This window comes from Polypterus senegalus, chromosome 13, assembly GCF_016835505.1.
Source record: "Polypterus senegalus isolate Bchr_013 chromosome 13, ASM1683550v1, whole genome shotgun sequence".
Lineage (NCBI taxonomy): Eukaryota > Metazoa > Chordata > Cladistia > Polypteriformes > Polypteridae > Polypterus > Polypterus senegalus.
In genome coordinates this window covers 142852896-142877385 of record NC_053166.1, presented here as the reverse complement: position 1 = coordinate 142877385, position 24490 = coordinate 142852896, and the positions used below count along the sequence as shown (strand labels likewise).

Sequence of the window (24490 nt, the reverse complement as noted above, 5' to 3'; positions counted from 1 at the left end):
CCCCAATCCCATCTATCTGAACAATTGTTGGTCTTATGTTACACCTGCAGTCGACCATTTCTTTTTTAGCATAGCTTGAACAACCTGGGTAGCTTTTGATGAACATGAAATTTGGAGCTAAGTGATCAATAATTAGCCAAAGGTAAAATAACCTGATTGATTAGGTTTCTGTTTTACTGCTTTAAATTGCAGTGTACATATTGTTTGCATAAAATAAATGGCACTTTATTCTTGCAAGAATTACTCGCTTTTTGAAATTCTGTGCAGTTGATGTTAAGTCATATTTTTCTGTATTAATTGATGCTATTTTCATTGTGGCTGCCTATGACAAGAAATTGTGGTGCATATGTTATGTCTGAGTTTTTTTCTTTTTGTTTTAATCCATTTCAATTAGTTTTTTTTTTCCTCTCCCAGTGTGCTTGTATTAAATATGTTTCTGTATGTGCTGCTAATATTTCCACCCAACATGCATAATCAAATAAGTATTTTTCTAATTGAGACCTTTTAAAATGTACTGCAGGTTTGACCGCCACACATTATCAAATGATAAAGGTCTTGACTAGCAAAATATCTGAAACATATGTGAGGACCAATCCAACAGAACTGGAGTTGTTGGCACATATCTTTTTAGGTATAAATAATTTGAAGTTTGCTTGCTTTTCATTTGACAACACTTGGGTTTTTGGTTTATATCGCAGTTCTTAAAGCCAGACTGTTGTGTTCGCATACAGTATCCACTCCTTAAATCGAATGAGATGCATGTCTGGTTTTTGACACGATTCTTTTAATGGGCATTTGTGAGGTTGTTTGGATCAACTTGTCAGAGCTGAAACTTGTGCCGTTGGCAGCAGTTACTGATGACAAATGATTGATAATACAGAGGTCTAAGCCACAGTGAAATTACACTGGATGGGGTCGGGTCGGAGGGGTGCCACTGAGCAGGAAAAATTAGATGGATATAATGACAGTTGAACTCTGTTTGTAGAGATACAGTATATTCTGGCCCATAAGGGCCTTTAATCATTCGTATCTAAAGGGGAAATGAAATATTAACAGCCTCAAGGGCAGGCATAATTTTGTCTTTTGATTCCACATTGTCGTCTTTGTATAGATCATTAATTTTGGCATGAAGATGTTGGCTGCCTAAGCTGACATTCATTTTTGTAAACCGGTTATTTCAGGGTGTTGTGCATATTGGCTGTAGGTTTTGAACAATCACACAATTGCATCTAGAAGGTAAATCAGAATTTGGTTTACTACTGAGGCTGTAAGCTGAGAGGCGCTTGGTTCAGGCCTTGGATATTTTATTGCAGCGATTGTAGGTTTTCATTGTAACTGATATCTCGGTCAGAGGCTGGTTTGTTTCATTCACTGAGCTGCATGTTCCATCTGCTAGTTTTTGCACTACCAAGGTAAGTGCAGCCCTATAGGGGATTAGGTGTTGCACAAATGTGTAGACGAAGTGGGTCAGAAATCTCGGTCAGAGGGGTTCTGTGCTAATAGGTGGTGAAATGGTTCACTGCAGTGACTCGCTCACCTTTTACTCATGTAAAATTTGAGTTACCCAAGTGTGTGTTATTTTCAGATGGTGAAATTTTACAAATGAATTGGAAGATTCTGCATTGGAAAATATTAATTTAGCATTAGCAATTAAAATATTAAGTTCATAACTGTGCAGAGCTATAAAGTATAAGTGTATAGCCAATTCTGGAAAACGAAATGGTTCATAGGCATCACCGGTGCTCCCTGGATGGACATGTGAGGAACACCAAAGTTGTGCTTGTCCTCCTTGCAAACTTTACAAAGCTCTGGAAATTGGCATCATTTTTGGCACACCTGTGTATTGTTATGCTGCCTCCAGTTAGTGGTGTTAGCTTAAAAAAAAAAAAAGAGTTGAAAGTTTAGCTTGTGTAATTCACTCATTTTGGTATCTGCTAAACAATGAGAAACAGAAAACTTGAGAGGCTTTTGCTTGGATCATCGTTAATAATTCTTCAAAATGAGCAACACGTGGAGCACACTTCAGAATCGGGGGCACTAATGCATTTGCCCAATTGATGCCCCCCCATTTTTGAATATTGGCTTTGCCATCCACATGTTTTGCATGATGCTTATGTCACATTTATCTTAAGCTGTCACAACTTATAACTAGTTATTTGTTTGTTACGTGTTCCTTCTAGGCAGCCATTAGCAATGAAGTTTTTGTCTTGATTTAAATTTGCACTCTTTTGTTTATATAAAAACCAAAAAAGCAAAGTTGCACCATCAAAGTGGAGAAAAATACCTTCTGCTTCTGCTTATTCTATAGGCTAGTGTTTGTAGTCAAGTGATTTGCACTTATGCTGTATAAATTGGAGGGGTTGGGGGGAGATCGACTGCAGCAGTAAATTGGAGCTCCCAGTCAACGCTGGTGTAGCTGTCTGTGGATGGTATTTCATGTTAGTTTTTTTTTTTTTTATGAGGAATTTATTTATTTTTTTTATTATTTTAAATGTTCACTGTTCTGTTGGGCCATTTTTCTTTCATCCAATTGCTTGTTTTTGGCGCACCTTGGTAGCTCATTAATAACTTTAATTTACAGACTAGAAATTGGCATGAGTGGTAGTGTCTGCCTGTTTTGACTAAAAGCACATTAACATATTACATCTTGATTGTTCACATATTCTACACCTGGATGATTTTTTTAAGTTGTGGCTGACACTCCATTTTATCTTGTAACCCTGGCTTAATGTAAGTTGGTCAGCTATGCTGGGCAGAATGGCCTTTTTTTTTTTTTTTTTTCCTCTCTCTTTTTCTGGAAATTTGTTCTTGTGTGCACAGTACAGAAGGCCCCGACAAGCTGCCTAAGTACACATTTAAAAGTGAAGTCGCTGAACCTGCTCTTCTATGTTTTGTCAGTCATCTATAACCTTTTTCCCCCTAAAACTTAGTTTTGATGCAGGTAAAAGGAAGAATTTGAGAACAACAAATATTGCAGCTCTGCAAAGTAATTATATCCGACTTACATAACACATTCAAATACACCAAACTGTCCGTATCAAAGAGTCTTTGTCCCGGATAAACAATGATAATCTACCAAACTCCATCTTGTTCCCTTTCTTTGTTAATGAGTAATGGCTGTACACCAGTCCCATTCCAGAAAATTGTCTCATTAAAGAGGCTGGTGACCTGGGCAAGCAGATATGATGGTGTGGGGGGTCTCTAGCACTTCTACTTGACCTTGTACAGTAAGTATGCTTTGTAATTTTCCGTGCAGTGCAATGACATACAAATTCCTCTTTGAACAATCTAAGTGAGAAAATATCTTGTCAGCGGCCATTAACCTCGATGACACAAAATTCTCAAATTCACTAACCCTCAAAGCTCCCACCTTTCTCCACTACTTCTGCTGGTGATTTAATTATATGGCACTTGTAGTAAGAAGATAAGAGCTGAGGTGGGGGAATTAATATAAAGTTCTCAAAACATGTCCCCATTTTGCATACAATATCTTTTATGTATTCTCTCTAATGTTGCATGTAGCCTTCTTAGAAAATCCCCATCACAATGGCTTTGTCCACCTGCTCAGCAAAGTAGGCATCCATGTCCACTACAGCAATATGCGATGAAATGTCTGCCCCCTTCCCCTGTCTGACCGTGTATGTGATTGGTCCCAGCCTTTATTCCAACTGATCTTCTCCACTTGGACACTAGTTGGGCAGAAACCTGTTTTCTGCTTTAAAGAGTTGGGCCTTAGTGCACCCATGCTGGTCTTAATAATATCTCTTAAAAAATGTTAGAGTGATGCCATGTGAAACACACATGATGATCTTTAGTCAAGTGTACATACTGTAGTACAATTGAATTCTTACCTCCATATCTGATCCGAATATTGAAAAAAAATCATGATACAAAAAATATTTAGCATGCAACATGTGTATATGTGCAGTTATGTAAGTAACAAGCTGGTTAAGTTTGCAGATGATACCAAGCTAGGTGGACTGGCAAATAATCTTCACTCCATTGAATCATTAACAGAGGGACTTGGGCATATACAGTATGTTGCACATGAAATTTAATGTAAGTAAATGTCAAGTGTTACACGTAGGAAGTAAAAATGTTGGGTTTAAATGCAGAATGGGAGGTTTGAAAATCAAAAGTACACCTTATGAGAAGGATTTAGGAGTCGTAAAGGACTGCCAAACTGTGGTCTGAAGTCATTAAGAAGGTTAACAGAATGTCTGGTTATATAGTGCCCTGATGTGTGGAGTACAAGTCCAAGGAGGTTCTGCTCAACCTGTATAGCACACTGGCGAGGCCTCATCTGGAGGTTTGGTCTCCAGGCTACAAACAGGACATAGAATCGCTGGAAAGAGTCCAGAGAAGAGCGCCAGGACTACAGGGAATGAATTATGAGGAAAGATTAATAGAGCTGAGCCTTATCAGTTTAAGCAAAAGAAGATTGAGGTGACATGGTGGAAGTGTTTAAAATTCTGAAGGGAATTAGTATAGTGGGTCGTCTATAAATTTAAAATGAGTTCAATTAGGACACAGTTGCAAACTTAAGGGTAAATTTCACACATACTTTGTAAAAGTTTTTTTTTTTTTTTCTTCATACTGAGAACCATACATAGAAGGAATAAGTGACCAAGTAGTCTGGTAGACAGTAAGACTTTGGGAACTTTCAAAACTCAATTTGATATTATTATGGCAGAATTAAGTGAATAGGACTGGCAAGCTTTGTTGGGGTAAATGGCCTGTTCTCTTCAGATTGTTCTAATGTTCAGTTATATGTGTAATATAATAATAAATCAAAGTATCATTTCTGATGGTATCTGCTTCACTTTGATTAACAGCATGTTTTAATATCCAAGGCAGCTGAAGGACATGTCACATTACAAGGCTTTCACAGTTTTTTCAGGTGTAGACTTCATTTACATAATCTCAGTGAGTGTTACATACCCAGCAGCTTAGAGGAACTAGTCTACAAGTCACCCTGATAAAATCAAACCAGTCTGCTTTTTGTCTTGCGTCATAGGGGTGTGCTGACGACCAGTGACTACACAGCCGGAAGTACAATGGTTATAATACAGCATTGTGGAACAAAGAACACCGGTGTTTTGGACCTTGCAGACATAAGAGAGGCTTGGTTGTCTGATGTTGTGTATTTTATGTGCCGCAATAGTATGGTGGGAGGAAAAAAGAAAGAAAAAGGAGCAGAGATTGTGTGTGAACTTGCTGTACCTGTAAACCACTGCATGGTCACTGGCTCTGTCATGCAGCACATTATTGGCTGCCAGAAGAAGAGGCAAGTTTGTGATGCTTTGTAAATGGGGAAACTGTGCTGGAATGTCATGCCCAGTGATTTGTAGTCGTTTTAATTTGTTATACTGAGATGACAAGATCAGTGACTGCAGTTGTTAAGTTTCACACCCCTTACTGACTAGAAGTCATGTAATGTGACATCAGCTTTAGAGACCACATGAGTCTGCACATTCTGCATTATTTTAACCAAAGTGTTTAGCAGTGGCCAGCGGTCTTTGCTTAAATGTAGCCAGCTTATACATTCTTCTCCTTGGCCGCTCAGTTTAATTGGCATTGTCTCTACTCCCATGTGTATTTTTATAGATGTAGGCAGCTGCTGAAAGCCTTAGTCGAGCCTTTAGATCAGACAGGGAATGTGCACCTTTAAAATCCATGATTGCTAGTATAGAGCAGGGGGTTGTGGGTGTCTGTTTCTGAAATATTTAAATTTGAAAAAATGCAGTGTTCAGTCCTACTGCAAATGCATCTTACGATCACAGGACACGTGTTGATGTAGACCAGTCAATCTAATTCATCTATGGGTGACCCCCCTCCTGTCTGCTCAGATGAAAGGAGTCCTAATTGGCCGAAGAATGTCTGTAGTGCCTTGTATAATGGCTTCACGCTCATTGTTACCGGCTGCCAGTGCAGTGTTTAGTCTTTTTATCTGTGTTAACTCCTCAATGCAGACCTTGTACCGACTGGGAAAGTGCAGCCAAGGAATGTTGGTTTAGTCTAAATGAGCCCATTCTGCATTGTTACTCATCACAAAGGAAGCTGTAGTCCGGTTGTTACCGAAAAAGTGGCTTCCTCTCCATAATAAAACAGTGTTTTTCAGTGGATGTTGTAACTGACAGTTCAAGTTTCTACACGGTGTGTGTTTTTTGAATATGTGTATATACGTGTATTTGCTTATTACAGGGTCATGGGGTTCCTTCATGGAAGCACTGAGTGCAGGTCAAACTCCTTTGTCTGCTCATTCTTACTTACACTGGGACAATTATCAATTGTCAGTCCAATCTAACCTGCATGTCTTTGAGCTATGGTAGAGAGAAGATGCACTGAGACAGGAGAAGAGTATACTAATTTACCAGAATGGGTCAGGCTGAGATTTGAACCCTGGACCTGCAAGGCAACAGTGTTAGCTGTATTATCAATTTAGACTAACAATTAATACACTAATTCATCTGTGTTCTTTGATCCTGCTGAGCCTTATTCTCATGATTATAGGCTTGGGGGTCTTCTTTTATTGAAAACATTGTCAAACCCACTTTTTCTGGACTAGAGCTGCAGGAGCTTGGAGTCGTTCCTCAATGCTCTGTGTTCAAGGAAGGAAATTGCCCTGGATGGGGTTCCAGTCCATTTCGGAGCTCCATCTAACCTGGGGCCTCATGTATAACGGCGTGCGTAGAACTCACACTATAACATGGCGTAAGCACAAAAGCCGAAATGTGCTTACGCACAGAAAAATCCAGATGCAGGAATCTGTGCGTACTCCAACTTCCACGTTCTTCCGCTACATAAATCCCGATCAGCGTGAAAAGTAACGCTCATGCACGCGCTTTATGTAACGCCCCAACTCCTCCCAGAATTACACCTCTTTGAATATGCAAATCAATATAAATCACCCTTAAACTCAGCCTTCTGTGAAAAGACAATGGGAAAAGCACGGGGAAAACATAAGAATTTCAGCGAATACCAAGTGGAGGCAAAGGAAAAACATACTATTTGTTCAAATAAACCATGGTATAATCAACAAAAGGAAGTTGATCCAGTGACATAGCGTGTTGGAGAAACTTGAAAGCTCATGTTCACAAAATCGCACAGTGCCGGAAATAAAAAGAAGTCGTATATCAAAGTCGCTGTGAAAAGCCGAGTTGTAGCCCACTGTCTGAGTGTCATATGAAAGCTTATTAGGGTACAGAAAAAAAAAGGCACATAGTGGGGGAAAAAGCATGAAATGTCAACTTCAGTCTCAACATTTCCACTTTAATCACTTAGTTTATTTTGTCAATGAAGTAGAACATCATAAACTTCATCTTAAAATCGTTTAACCAGTTTCTCAAATCACATCGTAATTAAAGTAGCACGTTAAATGCTTTGTTTTGTATTTGATCTTCTATGTGCTCTATGTGTGTGAATCACTACTTGCTTCTTAAACCGGCTCTCTTCCTCCAACTGGACACAGAATCCATTACATTCGTGATATTACAGCTCTCTGAATAACTAAAATACTGAGATGTATACGTGATATCATTTTCATGATGGTAGGAGTTAAAGCACGTTATTAAACATATGTTTCACTTTGATTAAATAATTTATTGCAGCAGTAGGGGCAGCTCTAGGCTTGTGGTGGCACTGGGCAGAGGAAGAATCGGTGGCTCCTTCTCCCGCCAATGTCAGTAAGGTAGCTTATGCACGGTGGATGGCCACGTCCGTTGCAGACACTGCATAGCCGCCTCGTGCTCATGACACAAGCATTTAACTTTTGCCGAAATTTGTCGCTGCATTTTTAGCTGTGTTGTTATTTTCTCTTTCTGTTTTGTATTCAATATATATTGGCGTAGCCATCACTGCAGTTCTTGCTTTTCTTTCCCCAAGTAACTGATCGCCACACAATCAGCTCTGTAATGGAAGTTAAGCCATCTGTAAGCTTAGCACCGATTCTTCAAAACATTTAAGGAACATTGAAATATCTTCGTGGTACATGTTTGATTATTCTATCCTTAACGACACTCCCAGTGAAGAATATAGATTATTTAAATGAAGTTAAAGTTTTATCTGTATAATATAATAAACATATTTTGCTGCATTTCACCTTAAAAATGATATCGTCATCATATGTAAATACGCGCTTTATAAAGTGGCCCAGGTTGTGAGATATTATAACTATAGTGCAAGTTTACAGTGGGATGATTGTACTTATAAGTACAAACAGTTCTACAAGGAGCACTTGATTGACTGCATTTAAAGTTCTTGGGATGAAACTGTTTCTGAACCGCGAGGTCCGTACAGGAAAGGCTTTAAAACGTTTTGCAGTGGCTGAGACAGCGTGTCCATGAAACTGTATACCGATAATTCTCTTTCCGATCAGCTGCTGCTGTGATTCACACTCGGATACAGTGATATAAATACTCCGAGTTGTGCAGTGAGAGTAATATGGAAAAAGATGATCCGCTGTGGCAACTCCTAACGGAGGAGCTGAAAGAAGAAGAAGAAGAAGAAGAAGTGAGAGTAACAACACTAAAGCAGTTATGGTATTTGAGATACTATGGCTGTTCCCTGGACCATTATATTGTTACAAGTTAATTACAATTAGATGCGTTACACTAATAAACAATATGCGGTTAGTTTCAGTGTATTTATAAAGCCACGTCAGGAAAATAAGATGTAACCACACAGGAACAGTAGTACTGCTTTGACGCTGGGTGCCGCCAGTCTGCAAAACTGAGCGGAGAACTTGCGTACGACAAGGCATGAGGTACGGTGGAAAAGTGCGTGGCTTTACGCCAACTGTAGGTTTTATACATCGCGATTTGAACGTGGAAAAGTTCTTACGGAACATTTCTGTGCGTACTCACTGTTTATACATGAGGCCCCTGATCTTCATGCCTTTAGTCATATGGAGGAAAGCTGCATAGATATGTGGAAAATGTGCAGAGTAGACAAAGATAATAACCACATGATGTTAGACCCCAGGACGCTGGATATATAATAAGGCAGCAGCATTAACCACTGTTCTACCCACGTCTTCTATATCTCTGTTTAAAACAACCTTGATTAGAAGAGTAGGTGGGATATTCCTCCCTTGGTCAATTTTTGGCGGGGAGGTGGGGATCATCTTCTCGGGTAAAAAAAAAAAAAACAGGAAAATAATGTCCAGCGATGCTGTTCATTGTTTCAACGGAGGAGGTGTTGGTGGTTAGGGTTGCGATCCATCAACAGCAACCCGTGTCGTGACCCAGTGGTTGAGAAACACTGAGCTAGACTAAAACAAAGCTGTTTCTGTGTCCCTGTTTGTCACAGTCTTTGCTGTAGCTAAATGTACAATAATCAGTGACTGCCATGTCCTTCTTGTAGTAGTTATTGAGGCTTTTTCTCCGTGCAGTCCTGTTTTCAACTCCATAACATTTTAAGATTATTCTCTCAAACATTTTTTTTTCTGCCACAGAGTTTCTTATAATGTTGAAGTCTGGATGTTGACTTAACCATCTAAAAACATTACACTTCTTCTTTAGACCTTCTCTTGTTGATTTGCGTGTGCACTCTTGTGATGAACCGATGGTCTGACGTTCATTTCAGAATTCTCTAACAAAGAAGTCCAATTTCCTTTAGTCATTCAAAGTCAGAGGACTGCACTGATCAGCCCTAATCTGCGACACTTCCTTCAAAGACACGTTGGATGTTTAAATGGAGGTGTTACAATTGACAAAATTCAAATGGGGACCCATGTAGTCTGTATCCCACTGTTGATGTACCAGTTTATACGGAGCTGTCTGATCATGTTGGTTCTTTTTTTTTTTTTTAACTTGAGGGAAACGCAGAGGCATTCTTTAGTGATGCAGGAACATAACGTCTTGCTGCCCTTGAAAGGATTCCATTTGTGGTTTTTCTAATGAATTTTTTTTTTTTTTTGGGTCATACTAAGATAGGAAAATGTAGCATGAGATTGAACCTTGTCTCAGTTTTATTTTTGATCTCCCAGTTACAAAGATACACTTGAAAAGAGTGACAAAGTTTTGTTACCAAAGCAAAAAAGTAAACTTACCAGATGCACAGCAATAATCAAATGTTGTTATCCACAATTTTAGATAGAGGCGCAATCTACAAGACAATATTCTGTTCCATTGCCTCAATGACGTTGCAGGTTGTGTACCTCTGCGTCGATACCAAGGAAATCCCGAGCACCAGTAAATAAAATGGCAATAAATTAATAAAGATAAAAGTCTGCGTGTCAAAACCAAAAACCAGCTTGAGAGAAATTATTTGGCTGACGCCTTTATCCAAACATTTGAGAGATACAGTTGGTCTCATTTGTTTTTCCAGTTGTAGCTCAAGCAAGTGAAGTGACTTGCTCATGGTCACACAGCGTCAGTCATGGGATTTAAACCCATATATCCTGAGGTTTTAAAGTCCAAAGCCTAAACCACTATGCCCCACTGCCTGACAGCAGTAATTAGAATCCTTCTATTCAAAAACCTAATGAAGGAGAGAAGAGTTCTGGGGAATCTGTGTGAGAAGAGCAGAATAAATGAAAATTAAATGCCAATATAATATTTAATCAGGTGCACATCTTGGGTTGGTGTTTTTGGGGTTCTTTGTGTGCCTCTGAGTGACGTAATGTTTTGTATCCTCATGTATTTGACAGATTGACCACTTATGGGGGGTGGGGAGGGGGTAAACAGTTCTTCTGGATCTCAGTCATTTGAGTGCTGTGTCTTGGACTGTGCTTTAGTGTTGTGGCATCATTAACTGACAGAGGCTGACAATAATGATGCTGGTTTACAAAGTACTATTTACATTATTACCTGGCACGTTGCTAGAATACAAAATCTTCATTTATTTTAAAAAGTGAGATTTATTTTCAGTGCCTTACCTGTGCCCCCCACCCTCCCTACAATAATCACATATCGGTTGCATCTGGAAGAAACCTTATTTTTTGACTTATTTAGACTTTCTGTCCTTTAATAACGACATGACATGCTGTCTTTGAGACTTATTTGTGAATTCCTTGGTTTACTGCTGCATTTAATTTACAACTAGAATCCTTTTGCTTTTACTACATCACGTGAAATTCCTTGCTTTGTTCTCATTATGCCACAGCATCCTGAATGTGGAAACATTTTGGCCCATAATTAGTAGAGCTGATGTAGGTGGAGGAAAGCAGGCTGGTAGCAAATGCTTTTATTTGTGCTGCACCCCTGCAAGTATTCCTCCGCTGGCAGCTCTCTCAGGCTTTTATTTTGCTGTCACTAACTCTTTATCAATTACTTTGCACTCTGTCTATTCAAAAGGTAAAAAAAAAAAAAGTATGATTTTTGACTATCCCATCAGCACTGCGGCAAGGAAAGAATTGGGTGGTGTTGGGTAACTAGCCTTTCGTAACCCAAACTCGCACACCAGCACTTTTTCACATTGACAGTTTAGATAAACCATTTACCTTAACCTCTGTGACTTTGGCATATTTTGTATGCAGCTATCAGATGATATATAGTATCTATCATTATCGACTGTCATATGATAACTATGGTAATCATATGGTGTCTTTCGTTGACTGTTAACATTTGATGGCTAAAGTATTTGTTTAGATTGTTATTAGAGTGCATGTATAGTTTTGAGTGTTGCAGTTTTTTTTATTTCTGTAACTAATGTTTTTTTTTTTTAAGTCATGGACTTGATTTACATAATTTTGGCAAGTCGCAGATAGATATATAGTAAGACATACACAGTCCAGCCAGTCTGAAGAATGATTACTGTTGTCTTGGAACTTAAAAACAGAAGAGAGGCTTGTCATTCTGATTACATGTGTTGTACCTGTAGACATTTCGCATGGGAACTTGTGCTACCAGGCAAAACATCACTGGCTGTTTTTTTTTATATAAATGGGGGTCGATTAAACTGTGCTGGATAATCATCTCATAGTAGTCATGTAATTTGGCATGCCGTGTGATTTCTAGTTATGCAGTCTGACGTTGTGCAATGATGAAAGCAACAGTCATCAAGCCTGACATCCCCTCCAAGTAGAAATTGTGTAATGTGACATAAGCTTAACTTGGTACATACTGGAGTAACCAAAGAAAAGCTGTGTGGACACATGAGTGGTGCGAGGTTATGGGGGAGTGCAGCCCACAGGTTCAGTAGCTGGTGTAATAGTCATACCAGCATATGTTACGCAGCACTAGTCACTGATAACTTATTTAGCCTCTGCAGATGAAACCATGTTAAAATAAATCAAGATGTTGTTCTCTCTTTGTGGCATCCTTTGAGAGGTTTCCTCTGCCTCAAGTAGTGGGACTCGTCACCCGCTGGATGAGAGAACTCGGAGAGATGAAAACTCTAATTAAAATCACCTTATTTGTAAATTTAATTATATTTGTTAATTGAATTCCACCTCCTTTATCAGTTTAGTTCTCAGTGCACAGGCTGATTAGGGTGTTTTGATTGGATGGGCTGGATAGCTAGTGCTGTGGTGTTTTTTTTTTTTTTTTTTTGTTTTTTTCTCGCTCAGCAATTACAGTTTGTAGAGGTGTTGGTTATTTATTTTTTTTTAATAAAAGTTACGTCTCTATGTTTCGATGTCTGGCTGCTTTCACAACTCTCATATTAGTAAAAGTGTTATAATTGAATTTGTCAAGACAGTTGCTTTTATTCTGTCACTCGCCACAGCTGCACTTCCTAGATTAGATCTAGTTTCTTGCTGCAGAAAGAGTTCACTTGCATCCAGTGAAACACCAGTGCTCCCTTATCACTAAATTCAGACACCCTGGAAGCAAGGCCTTCCAGCACTATTCAGGCGCAGTGTTGAATGTCCTTTGAAAAGCATCCTGAATTATAAAAACCTGCACAAAAATTATGCAGGCCACATGGTTAGTGGTTAGTATGTGTTGCCACCCCAGGAGTGCATTTGTGTAAAAGAGACCTGGAAAACTGCAAGGAAGTGAGTGGACCACAACTCTTATTTGGTATTTCTTTTTTATAACCATAAGTATGCTATAATAATAGGTTAATAATACAACTTGAGACAGTTTGTTTTCAGAAAACTGAAAGAAAGGAGTTGATACATGTGGAAAGAGCGCAATCAAATTGTCTAGCCGTGAAGTGTTACCGGGAAGCCATGGGAGTGCAGCAAGATACCACTTGCAGCCTGAGATAAGTTGATCAGCCTGCTTTCTAGTTTCTGCACAGTTGCCACACTGATTCAGTGATTAATCTGCAAAGTCCTGACTAGATAAGACTGAATAAAGGAAATGAATAACTTTTTCCAACTCACTGGAGACTGTCTTCTGGTTTGTCTTTATTTCTTCTGGAGAAATTAATTTTGATGGTGATAGTTTTAATTGGAAAATGCCTTTTTGAGAAACAGGATAATTGTTTAAATTGGATGGTAGGGAATTGTTTCTTTCTAAATGTCTTTTTATTATAGTACTAGCGACTGGGAGCCCGATTGAATCGGGCTACAAATTCTACGTTTGTGAAATCCATACTTTCTCTGCAAAGAATTCTTTGTTTTTTTCAGTCCTTGAAATGATTTTATTATCATGGCACTGATTTGTGCTTAAAATAGACCTTTTCGGCCGATGTAATGAAGAGCTTCCTGTTTAAACGGGGCTGCGAGACGTGAACTCAGCTCTTTGGCGCACCTCATTTGATCTTTTCCGGCAAACAAATTTTCAAAACAAACTGTATTTTACGACTCTAATCGGAGTCGGAGTAATAATTATGTTGGTGTGGTCGTTTTAGATCTGAGATCGGCTAAAATTTGACCGTTGTTAATACCCAGCCGTCATTACTCAGTTTGCCAATAGATGTCAGAAGGACAGATGCCAAAACCAAACTGTCCATTGATTGATTTCGACGTACCAAACAAATGGCAATACGTTCTAAATTACTTACGGTTCCTGCTGTCGAAGGGTTTAAGTCAGTCGACGATGTTAGTCCTGGAAAGTACACCCCACCAAACCAATGTTACAAAAACCAACCGAACTTACTGTTATCTGCTCGAACCAACGCTGACTTACTATACTCTGCTGACCAGTGGCGTCACTGAAGCATTTGAACATTCTTAGCCAATCGTGCAATACTGCGTCCGTGTTTGCCACGTTATGTTTTAACTACAGAGGCAGAGTCCCATTGCATGCTTCTAACTTGTATTGACGCGAACACCATACATACGGATAGTATCAAATTATATATAAGGATAGTGGTGGAATGCAATACAGTGGTTTTAAGTAACTATGCTCTATATCCATCCATCATTTTGTCTAAAGATTGATTGAAGTTGAAGCCTATCCCAGCAGCACTGAAGGGGTAAAATGAGAACTAATCAGTCCACTGCAGCACTTTCTACTAAAATTATGAAATATCAGTATTATAGAGCATGACGTCATTTTTAAATATTTACCCCACAAACACTGTTACATAAATTGCTTATGTGTTGCCTTAATAATTGTATTTTTTAAACATTACCAACAAATTCCTTATGAGCCAAGAATTGGTATACAGTGCCTAGAATATAGTCCGCTTATCCAATTCATGGATCCCGTTATGCGTAACATGGTATAAGCTCTTAGTTGAAACCAAGATGAAGGTTTAAGGCCTACTGGTTCGCAAGTGTTGTCATGACAGACCAACAATCTTGGCATTTTTTCATATATGTGTATAATAGGCAACAGTAATCAGCAGAAAGAGTCTTTAATGACAAAGTAAAAATTGGTTTCTGCAAAGTGGTCTAAGTGAATTACAAATATAAAACACAAAATAGTTAATAGCATAATTATTCACTCCTTCAAGTCAGTGTTTAGTAAATACACCTTTGGCAGACTCTGACCTGGTTGTACTGTATTATATTGACCCCCTTCTTTTTGACACCCACTGCTCGCCCAACCTGCCTGGAAAGGGGTCTCTCTTTGAACTGCCTTTCCCAAAGTTTCTTCCATTTTCTTCCGTTCAAGGGTTTTTTGGGAGTTTGTTCTTGTCTTCTTAGAGAGTCAAGGCTGGGGGGCTGTCCAGAGGCAGGGCCTGTTAAAGCCCATTGCGGCACTTTTTTTGGGCTATACAAAAAAGTAAATTGTATTGTATTGTCACTCCAGGACATTTAAGTTTTTGTTTTGAAGTAATTTCTGTGTAGCTTTGGCTTTATGGTTGGGGTTGTTTTATTGCTGATAAACCAGTCATCTCCCAAGGTGTGGGTTTCTTGCAAACTACATCAAATTTTCCTCCAGGATTTCCCCAAAGTGGGGCTTTAGATTGTAGCTGTGCACCATATCTGGAAAGCATTTGTACAACACCATCTCCATTAGTCTTTCGACATTATTGGCTTTCAGAAAAAGGGACGAGCTTGCAATACTTTGTAAATGTGAAATGGTGCTGATATGTCAACCTTTTCAGTAACTAGTTATGTAATGTGACCTCTGTAGTTAATGAGGCCAGAAACTCCATTGTCACAGCTGATAGCCCCCTCTGCCTAGAAGATGTGTCAATAAACAAAACTGAATTAGAGGAAAACGACAGAGGTGTTTAAAATAAAAACCCAACAGCAGTGTAAAAACCTAAAGTACCTTCTGTAAAATAATGTACTTTTTGGAACATTTCAGAAAAATTAATAAACAAAATCTTCTAGTTAAACAGTGCAATGATTTAAAAGTAAAAACGGCCCTCTCAATGTGACACTGGAGGCAGCAAAAACCTTGCAGGCCTTGGGTGCCCTCAGGACTGAAACTGAGACCCAGTGCTCTACACAACTGTGGGTACCATTTTATTGTAATCGTTTTGTTATGAGTACACTCTTTTGGCGTTGAGAGAGCTTATTTGCTAAATCAGGGAAAATATGCAGTATCTTAATTTGCAAATATAGACACACATCATGTTACTATAATGTGTTTTTATGTAACCAAATTTTGTTATTTTAACATAAGTTAATGCTTTGTCATCTTTATTTGCTTGGCCCCAGTCATGTTTGCTTACAGGTTCCTAGTTCTTTGTTTGATCTCTGAGCAGAATTTATCTGTCCTTTGTTCACTGGAAAGCTTTAGAAATGCGAAATAAATAGGATCTGGTGGAAAAATAGGAATGTAGTCATTATTTTGAAAGCTCTGTAGGAACCAAAAAGACATGAAATGTGGATGGGTTTGTAGTCTTCTTCAGCTTAATTGCTTTGCTTTGTGGGGATAAATAAAACCTTTGGCTTAATGTGCTTGTTTTCTTCAGCTGTTTACTGGCTGTGACGATTGTTCATTTAGTAGGAGGAATGACCTGCTTCAGGAAGACAGTGTTTACCAAGAGCTTTATCATTAATTACCTCTGATACATTTGGAAGTATTGATCAGATCTGAATGGCGACAAAATTCAATCGCCTCTGTTCCATATCAACAGCACTGCTGATCACTAAAATCAGTGGCAGATGAATTTGTTACTGATGTATGGCATTTAAATGTGTCCTTTGGTCTGAACATACATTCTCATTTTGCAAGTCTAATATATCTATTTTTTAATCATCTTTTGCGTATCCCTATCAACTTGTAATTGTTACTATTTGATTTATGTTTAGTTTGTTTAATCATTTAGATCATTTATAAAACATTATAAGGATTCCAGTGTGAAAATGTCCTTATGGTGAAAAACAGGAAAATGTATGTGCCAAAATGAGTCCAATTTGTAAAACCCAACATACACGTATTTCTATTCAATTTACTTTTATATATTAAAACAGTGATCTTGTAAATGGATGTACATGAAAGTGTGTCTGGCTGCGCCCGGTTGCCACACTGAAACGTCCATTCATGGACTATGCTAATCAACCTCGTACATATGTTATCATGTAGCTGCAGGCCTTCATTGGCTGGGAGAGCAGCCTCTGTCCTGACACATCGTGCTGCACCCCAACTGAGTGAGCCAAGAGCGTGTGTGGCATTGTAGCACCTCTCCTCTGTGCTCTGGGGGTCGGAAAGGCGTAAGGTGCCAGCATCCGAGTGGGTACCCAGTATCACCTGACACCATTGCTGTTTCAATGAATACTAAAGCCAGGTAAAAGATTTAGCAAGTGACCTGAATAACAAGCCAGCCGCCATAACCATCACATCCTCCATAGCTACTTTGCCTCAGAATAAATGAATCATGGGTTGACCCAGGCCACAGAGCCCATCAGGTTTGTCGGTCTCATCTTGGCATCATGGATGACTTGTGTGTTAATAGAATGTCAGTGCTAACGGTTAGCAAAAGCAGCTTCATTCTTGCTAGGTGTCCTTATTACAATATGAGTCCAGTAAATTGCTCTGATTGTTCTTTTTTTATCTTTTTCCCCACTCCTATGCCCTGATTGAGTTAGGAAAATTGAACACTGCTGCAAATTTCCCTTTTATGCTACCAAAAGCATGTTAAGTTAGTAGTGCCTTGTCAGTTGCTTCATGTCTTCCAGCACAGCAGGCGTGATGGAGTGAAGCTTGGTTGAGATATTCCCGACCTGTTGGACAATTCCCTTAAAAGTGATGACAAGCACACTTAATTAATTGATGAAATCCAAAAAAGTTCTTTATTGCAAATATGCAGAATTGGCCCTCTTAAATGGGAAGTAAAATACAGTCTGTGTATCATAATTATCACTTTTGAGATGTAATATTTTGTCACATCAAAGCACATTCTAATAATGGCTCAGTGATATGATTTATTATGAATGTGAGTAGTCATTTGGCTGGTTTGGCTGCATTGTCCTTCTTTATCGAGGGTGTCATTTTCCATTTTCTCTGAAATGTTGCTTAAAGATGGTCAGAGTTGCTGTAAATATGAACATATTCCAGACTCAAGTTTTTGTATATAAATCTCAACAACTGGAAAGCTGCTCATGTATATTTCAAGCCTCTTTATGTCTGTAAATTTTATAAATTTGACCCCAGTGTAGCATGAGCCTCTCTGACAATTGGTTCCATTGGGTGTTTTGCAAGTCCATCACTAAAATATAAAAAATAAATTACAAAATTATTCACCTGCAGGATAAATCATTGAAATGTACAGTATTGGTTTCCTTTTTTGTGCTCCTTTTAAAAGGGGGTGGTATATCACTTATTACTGCCCCACTTTTCCATGAATGTGGCTTCACATTCTGCCTTCGGCTCTGTTTTCATACTTGGCTTGCCAAGCATCTGTTAAAGATGTGTAAGCTGGTTAACTCTGGGGGTTTAAATTTTGCCTGACTGCAGTGAGTGTGCTGGATGAGCTTATTGATCTTGCTTTACATTTGGATTCCCATCGGGAGACTCCTGCTCTCCATGGCACTAAAGTTGAGCAATTTTGTTCAAGATATACTCCACCCAAATTTTTTTTTTTTTCCAAAGTGTTTTCCTTATCTCATGTAATGAAAAATTGTAATAATGTTTTCATGCAGAACAAGAGAACATAATTTGAATATTTCAGTTACATGCTACAGTGGTCGGGACTACTGCTTCATGGACCCAGCATCCAGGATTCAAATCCTGCATTTGACTGTTGAATCTGTGGATTTTTCATGCTCTCCCTTTGTCCAGGTGGGTTAGGTGAATTTGCAAATCCAAAACTGAGTGAATGTGAGTGTGCATGCACATGAGTGTGGCCTGGTGCCCATTCCAGGGCTGTCTCCTGCCTTGTGCCATTGCTGCTGGAATAAGCTCTGGACTCCTGCAAAACTGAATAGCATTAAAGGAATACACCACCAAAAAATGTTTTTTTAAATGTTACTTATCCCAAATAGTTTGTAATGATGACTGAGAGAAAAAAAATTAATTGTGTTTTCATGCAGTTCAAGAAAAAAACAGTTGGTGGCCCATTCTGTCCAATAGCAAAAAAACTATGTGAAAAATGTCCATATGAAAAAAAAGAAAAACTTGCATTACTAGTGTTGCATAATCCACATGTCCATTACTCGCTTAAATGCATGAAACGTATGCATTTTTTTCTAAATTATCATTACTTCTGGAAAAATCTGTGTATAATGTTAACAGAAAAGGTACATTCCCATAGTTCTGTTCTTTTGGAATCTGAAGACTGGACTATTGCCCAGTGAATGTGGGAGATAAGCATGTCTTTCATTCAAGAAAAATGCAAGTTTAGCTAAACTTGTTACTGACCAAATGTTTGCACTCTATTAGAAAAAAAAATCTAAAGAAGGAAAATTTATATTTTGTTCATTTTGTTCATTTCTTTTGTTTAATTTATTACATATAGGAAATAAAGCAGGAATGTACATGACATATTTGACCCCTAGGTGCCACAATGATATATAAACAAATGTTTGTGTGTGTTACTTTAGATCTGTTGGGCTACTACCTTAATGTTAAAGTTTGCACAGGCTTTGCATATCAGGTTATATTAAATTGCCTAAACATATTGAGATATTTCTTTTATCCATATCACCCAGCCTAATAATAATGTTTTGCATTAGTGAAAGCTTAGTCTATCAGAGATGTGCATTTACTGGGTTGTCTAAAAATAGCCCGTTTTGCTGCCAAGAAACGTATTAGCTAACACTGCATTTGTGACGCTTGATGGATTTTTGAAGACAACTGAGTGTCCATCATTACAATGACTAAAATGTGACAAAGCAGTGAAAGCATATAACATATATATAGTGTATATATAGCATGCATTTAAATTGTGTCAGAGCCACAGAGATGCAGCCTGCAATTCTGAGTACGCTGATGGATGGCTTAATTACTGCAGTGAAGGCCTTCCTGTTTTAGGGCTAATTCTGGATGATCGGGCAGGCATAACAGCTAATACTGTCCAATCAGTGTTTGTGTTTTCAAGGTATCTCACATATACAGTACATGCAAAGCTTTGATTACAAGAATTCTAAAGTAATTGAAGGGAAGGCAGAGCTCATTTTTCACTAAAGTTGTTAATCCTGTACGGTTTCTTGAATGTATAAATGCAAACACTAACCCCACATCAGCCAGTGTCAGGTACCTGATAAGAGACTTGGTGACAAATTTGATTTTGAAGGAATTGGTAACCTAAGGAACATTAAAGAGCTCCTGTAAATGAAAGTGCTCTGAGTAGTCTCATGCCTTACTGATTCATGTGGTGTTTGGATTTTGATAGCATTGTGTAAGCATTGATGATTTTTGCAGTCAAAAAATTGATGATTTTTGGCAGATGTTCAGTAAGCTCTTGTCTTAAAAAAGCAAGCATAATAAAGAGATTAAAACTGTGTCTGCTCCAAACTGTTTAGCTTTACCAAACAAAATAAAATGCAGATAAGGTGCTGATAAAGTTCAAACTTTATAAACTTTATAGGCCGACCCTTGTGTGCAGATTGTGCCATGATGCGCACACTCCCCCTTTCCATCTTTGGTATTTTATCATTGAGTTCTTGTGTTTCTGCTTTACAGAACTCAATGCTGACTCCTGTTTCAGTAAACCATTTCTCCTTATCAGCAGATGATCACGTGGTGATACGGCTTGACTGACTGCAGTCTGTCCTGATGTCATGGGGGGCATTTGTGTGCTGCTCTGCCAAATCGAATGGGGCATTGTTTTAGACCTGGAGTAGAGCAAGCCTTGTCTCTAGTTATATCGCACGTAATATGAAATAGTAGGGAAACATTTGCTTTTTATTTAATTCTTTTGCAGTTTTTACTTTTTTCTTTTCATCCCAAATTATGTTTTTTATGTTTAACAAGCTGATGTTTCAATATCCATGCAACCTCCATTAACTGACAAACTGATGACTGTGTTGCAGCTCTCTGCTCCCACATAATGGTAGAGTTTATTTATTATTTAATGCATTTCACTGTACTGTAAGTTACATTGACAGTAAAATGAATTGAAACTAAGGAGCTGGCTTGTTTCCTAAATGCCAGCATAGTTAGCTTTCTAAAAGGGAATACTGATCTGTGTCTCATGTTCATATCTTCAGCACACAACACTCAAGAAGGTTGTCTCACTTTCTGCTGCAGGTTCTGCTTGATTGTCAGCTGTGCACTTCAGCATTGCTTTGGTCAAATGCCTATCTAATATTTAGTTTGCTTTTTCATCCCAACTCTGTCTTGTGGTTCTTACTCACAATAATATTGCATTAGCACCGATGCACCCAAAGGTAGTTGAGTGGACTTACTGGCTGTTTTAGATAAGTGAATCCTAGTGCTTCCAGCTACAATGCCTTCAAAAAGTATTCACCCCTTTGGACATTTTCTCATTTTGTTGTTGTACACAGTGGATGTAATTGGGCTTTTTTGACACTGGTAAACAGAAAAAGACTTCAATGTCAAACTGAAAACTGATCTCTGCAGCGTGCTGTATACTAATTACAAATATAAAATGCAAAACTGTTGATCACATCAATAGAACAGTATTTAGTAGAAGCACCTTTGGCAGCCATATCAGCCTTGGGTCTGTGTGCGCAGGTGACTCGCTGTATCACTTTGCATAACTGGACACTGCAATTTTCACCCCACTCCTGATTATAGAATTACTCCTACTCTGTCCAGTTGCATGGAGATTGTGAGTGAGCAGCCATTTTCACGTCCAGCCACAAATTTCTAAATGTTTTCAGATCTGGACTCTGACTCTGCCTCTCCTGGATATTCATGTTGTTGTTTTGAAGCCATTCCTGTCCAGCTTTTTGCTTGGGGTCCTTGTCTTGCTGGAAAACAAATAGTCTTCCAAGATGCATGCTTTTTTCCAGATAGCATCAGGTTTTCTTTTATTCTCATATGCATTTCAGGGCATACTGTAGCAAAGCATCCCTACAGTATGATGCTGCCACCACCATGCTTCACGGTTTTGGTGGTTTTTGATGATGTGCAGTGTTTTGGCTTTTTTTTTAGTCTGATGGCCAAACAAATCTCAATGTTGGTGCTGTTATACGATTGAATCTTGTTCCAGCTGACTTCAGAGCTGGCCCTTTCCAGGTTGGGTGCATTTAGGCAACAAGCAACTGAAGCTCCAGACAGGTGACCTCCTTTGAACTCATTTTGTGACTTCTAAAACCAGCTGGCTGCACCAGTGATGATTTAAGTGTGTCATCTACTAAATACTGACTCTTGTGCAATCAGTTACAACTTAGTGTTTTATATTTCAAATGAATTAGATCACTTTGCAGAGATCTGTTTTTACTTTTGACTTTGGAGTTTCTTTTCTCTATGTCAGTGTGAAAAAGATAACTTCAAACCACTGTAGTGTTGTGTAACAATAAAATATGATCACTTCTGAAGGGATGAGGATTTTTTTTTATAGCTAGTAAGTGAAATCTTGTAACATTTGCCCATAGCTAGTGGTTTTCCAGGTCAGTGGAAAATATTTTAATTATGCATTATGACTGACTTTTCTTCCTACTGAATGGAATCTCTGTCTGCTGTGTAGGCTATCGGTTCCTGTGCTCTGTCGACCACTGCTTTTCATGGATCCATTTGGTATTAGCAAATGTGTAGCCTTTTTACCTTGTGTCCTTTGTCAGTTTCTAATGTGTTTAATTTTGAATCACTTTGTCTTGTAATCCTGCTGGTTTTAGGAGGCACCTTGTAATTCTGTCTGTGGAAGGTGCTGTGCCAAATCATTCTGTCGAAGGGCCACTGATGTTTGGTAAATTTGTGACAATTTGGTGGTGTAGTGGACAAGTTTATTGCTGTAGGGGATTTGCATTTTGACATTTAAACCATTGTTGGTTTAAAATCAGCTTCGTCGTGTACAGTAGCTGGTACTTTCGTTGTCAGTCGCCACCACTGAAATCCATATAACATGCTCTTGTTTAGCTGTTACACTGACAAGCGTCTGGGGCTCTCTGGTGTGTTTTGCAGGTTAATCATTCACTCAGCCCCCTGGCTTTTGGATTTGTTTGTTGTTTTTTATTTTTTTTTTTTCCCTGTTGCTTTAATGTGTTTTCCCATCCCAGTCTGTGAGGAGTTTGCATATTCACTCTTTTTTATTTGCTAGTATTTCTTTACTGTCACATTCCAAAAAATGAGGATGTTTACCTCCTGAGACCAATTTAAAACTGTGTGGGAATTTGTGAGGGGCTGTGAGTGAATGAGGCCTGTGGTGGGCTACCTTGCGGCTAGTTCTGCTCTGATAAGCTCCAACCTATCTAAACACTGAATTTCGATTAAGAGAGTTCAGTGATGGATGTGTGTGTGATTGTGTTAACGCTAGCTCTTGATTCAGCTAACCAGTTATGCTTTGCTTTTGGTGAGACAAAAGGGCATTAATGTTCATAAACGGGGACATCTTGATCGTCTAAGGGAACCTTTTTACTGGTATGTTTGTTATTGTATGCTGAAGGCCAAAAAATGTGTTCTGTGCAAAGGTATACCATATATTGTCCTCCCTTAAACGCATATGGGGTGGAGAGAAATTTTTATTACTGTTATTCATTTCAGCAGCACGTTTACTAAATTATCACTTATCATTAGTTGTGAGTTAAGACCAAGAACTAGATTTTTTTTTTTTTTCTCCCACTTTATGGAGGCTGGCTAATGCTACTTTAGTGTTAAAAGCTCCTTTCACAAACACAACAGGGGCATTTGCAGATTAGACATCCCAGATAGTTAGCAGGTTTTGCCCATTCACACATTATCATCCCACAGTTTATCGGCTCACTGACATTCACACGGCACGCAGGGTATTTGAAAAGTTTTGCAGGAGATCCCTGTCTCTACAGAAGCATTATCTTATTCTTAAAGAAAGTGTGTTGAACAGCAGAGGTTGAGTACTTTTTATTTTGGGTTTTTTTGGGGTTTTTTTTCTTTCTTTTAATAGTAATGTTGCACAATGTATTTGAATGCAAATGATTCAAAATGCAGCAGCATTTATGGGCACATCTCACTCCTCTGTGCTGGCTCCTTGCAGAAGTACAGTACACATTAAGTTCAAATTCTTTTTGCTTACCTTTTAGAGCATTAATGAGTTAGCACTCATGAGATCCTATACTCCTCCTTTTTGCCCACTCAGGTCTTCTAATGAATGGCATCTGGTGATGCCACCTCTATGTGACATCAAATCTCAATCTGGACTCTTTTTTTTTTTTACATGTACTCCTAACTTGTGGAACAAGCTGCCCACCTCCATTCAAACAGCTGACTTCCTCACTCTGTTTAAGAAGTGTTTGGCGGTCTTGTTCTGTGAAGATCTGTCTAATTTGTAATGGCTTTGGTAGTAGGTTCTTGTAACCAAGGAAAGAGTCACTTGTCTTGTTTTGTTCTGTTTGTTTTAAAGTTCTTTATCTGTGATGTTCAGTTTTGTAACCTTGTCCTGTAGTACTTGTTTCAAAACAGCCTCACAGACTGCTGTTTACTCGATTTTGTTGACCACATTGGATAAAAGTGTCTGCTAGGTAAATAGCACAACACCAGCAATGGTGTCCTGTGAAATTCAGCAGCATTTGTGACTCTGCAAGCTTTCAAACATGTATGCCATTTTTTTTTTGTTTTGTTAAGTTAGAAACCCCTGTCATCACAGTGTCACAACTTGTTTCAAGATTATCAGAGTATGTTGCTTTATTTGTTGGTATCAAAATAAACCAAAT

The 24490-nt window shown here is 38.6% G+C and overlaps 1 protein-coding gene across 3 annotated transcripts in view; it reads left to right on the top strand.

The window, feature by feature from the left end:
- Positions 1-24490, top strand: part of smurf1 (SMAD specific E3 ubiquitin protein ligase 1) — a 74848-nt gene that overhangs the window by 2695 nt on the left and 47663 nt on the right. Inside the window, exon 2 of one of the 3 annotated variants that reach the window (XM_039776136.1) lies at positions 18380-18518. The exons of the other annotated variants lie outside the window; for them this stretch is intronic. Coding sequence (XP_039632070.1) covers positions 18500-18518 — 19 coding nt within the window. The 5' untranslated portion in view covers positions 18380-18499. The remainder of the gene's footprint in view (positions 1-18379; positions 18519-24490) is intronic. 3 annotated transcript variants of the gene reach the window in all.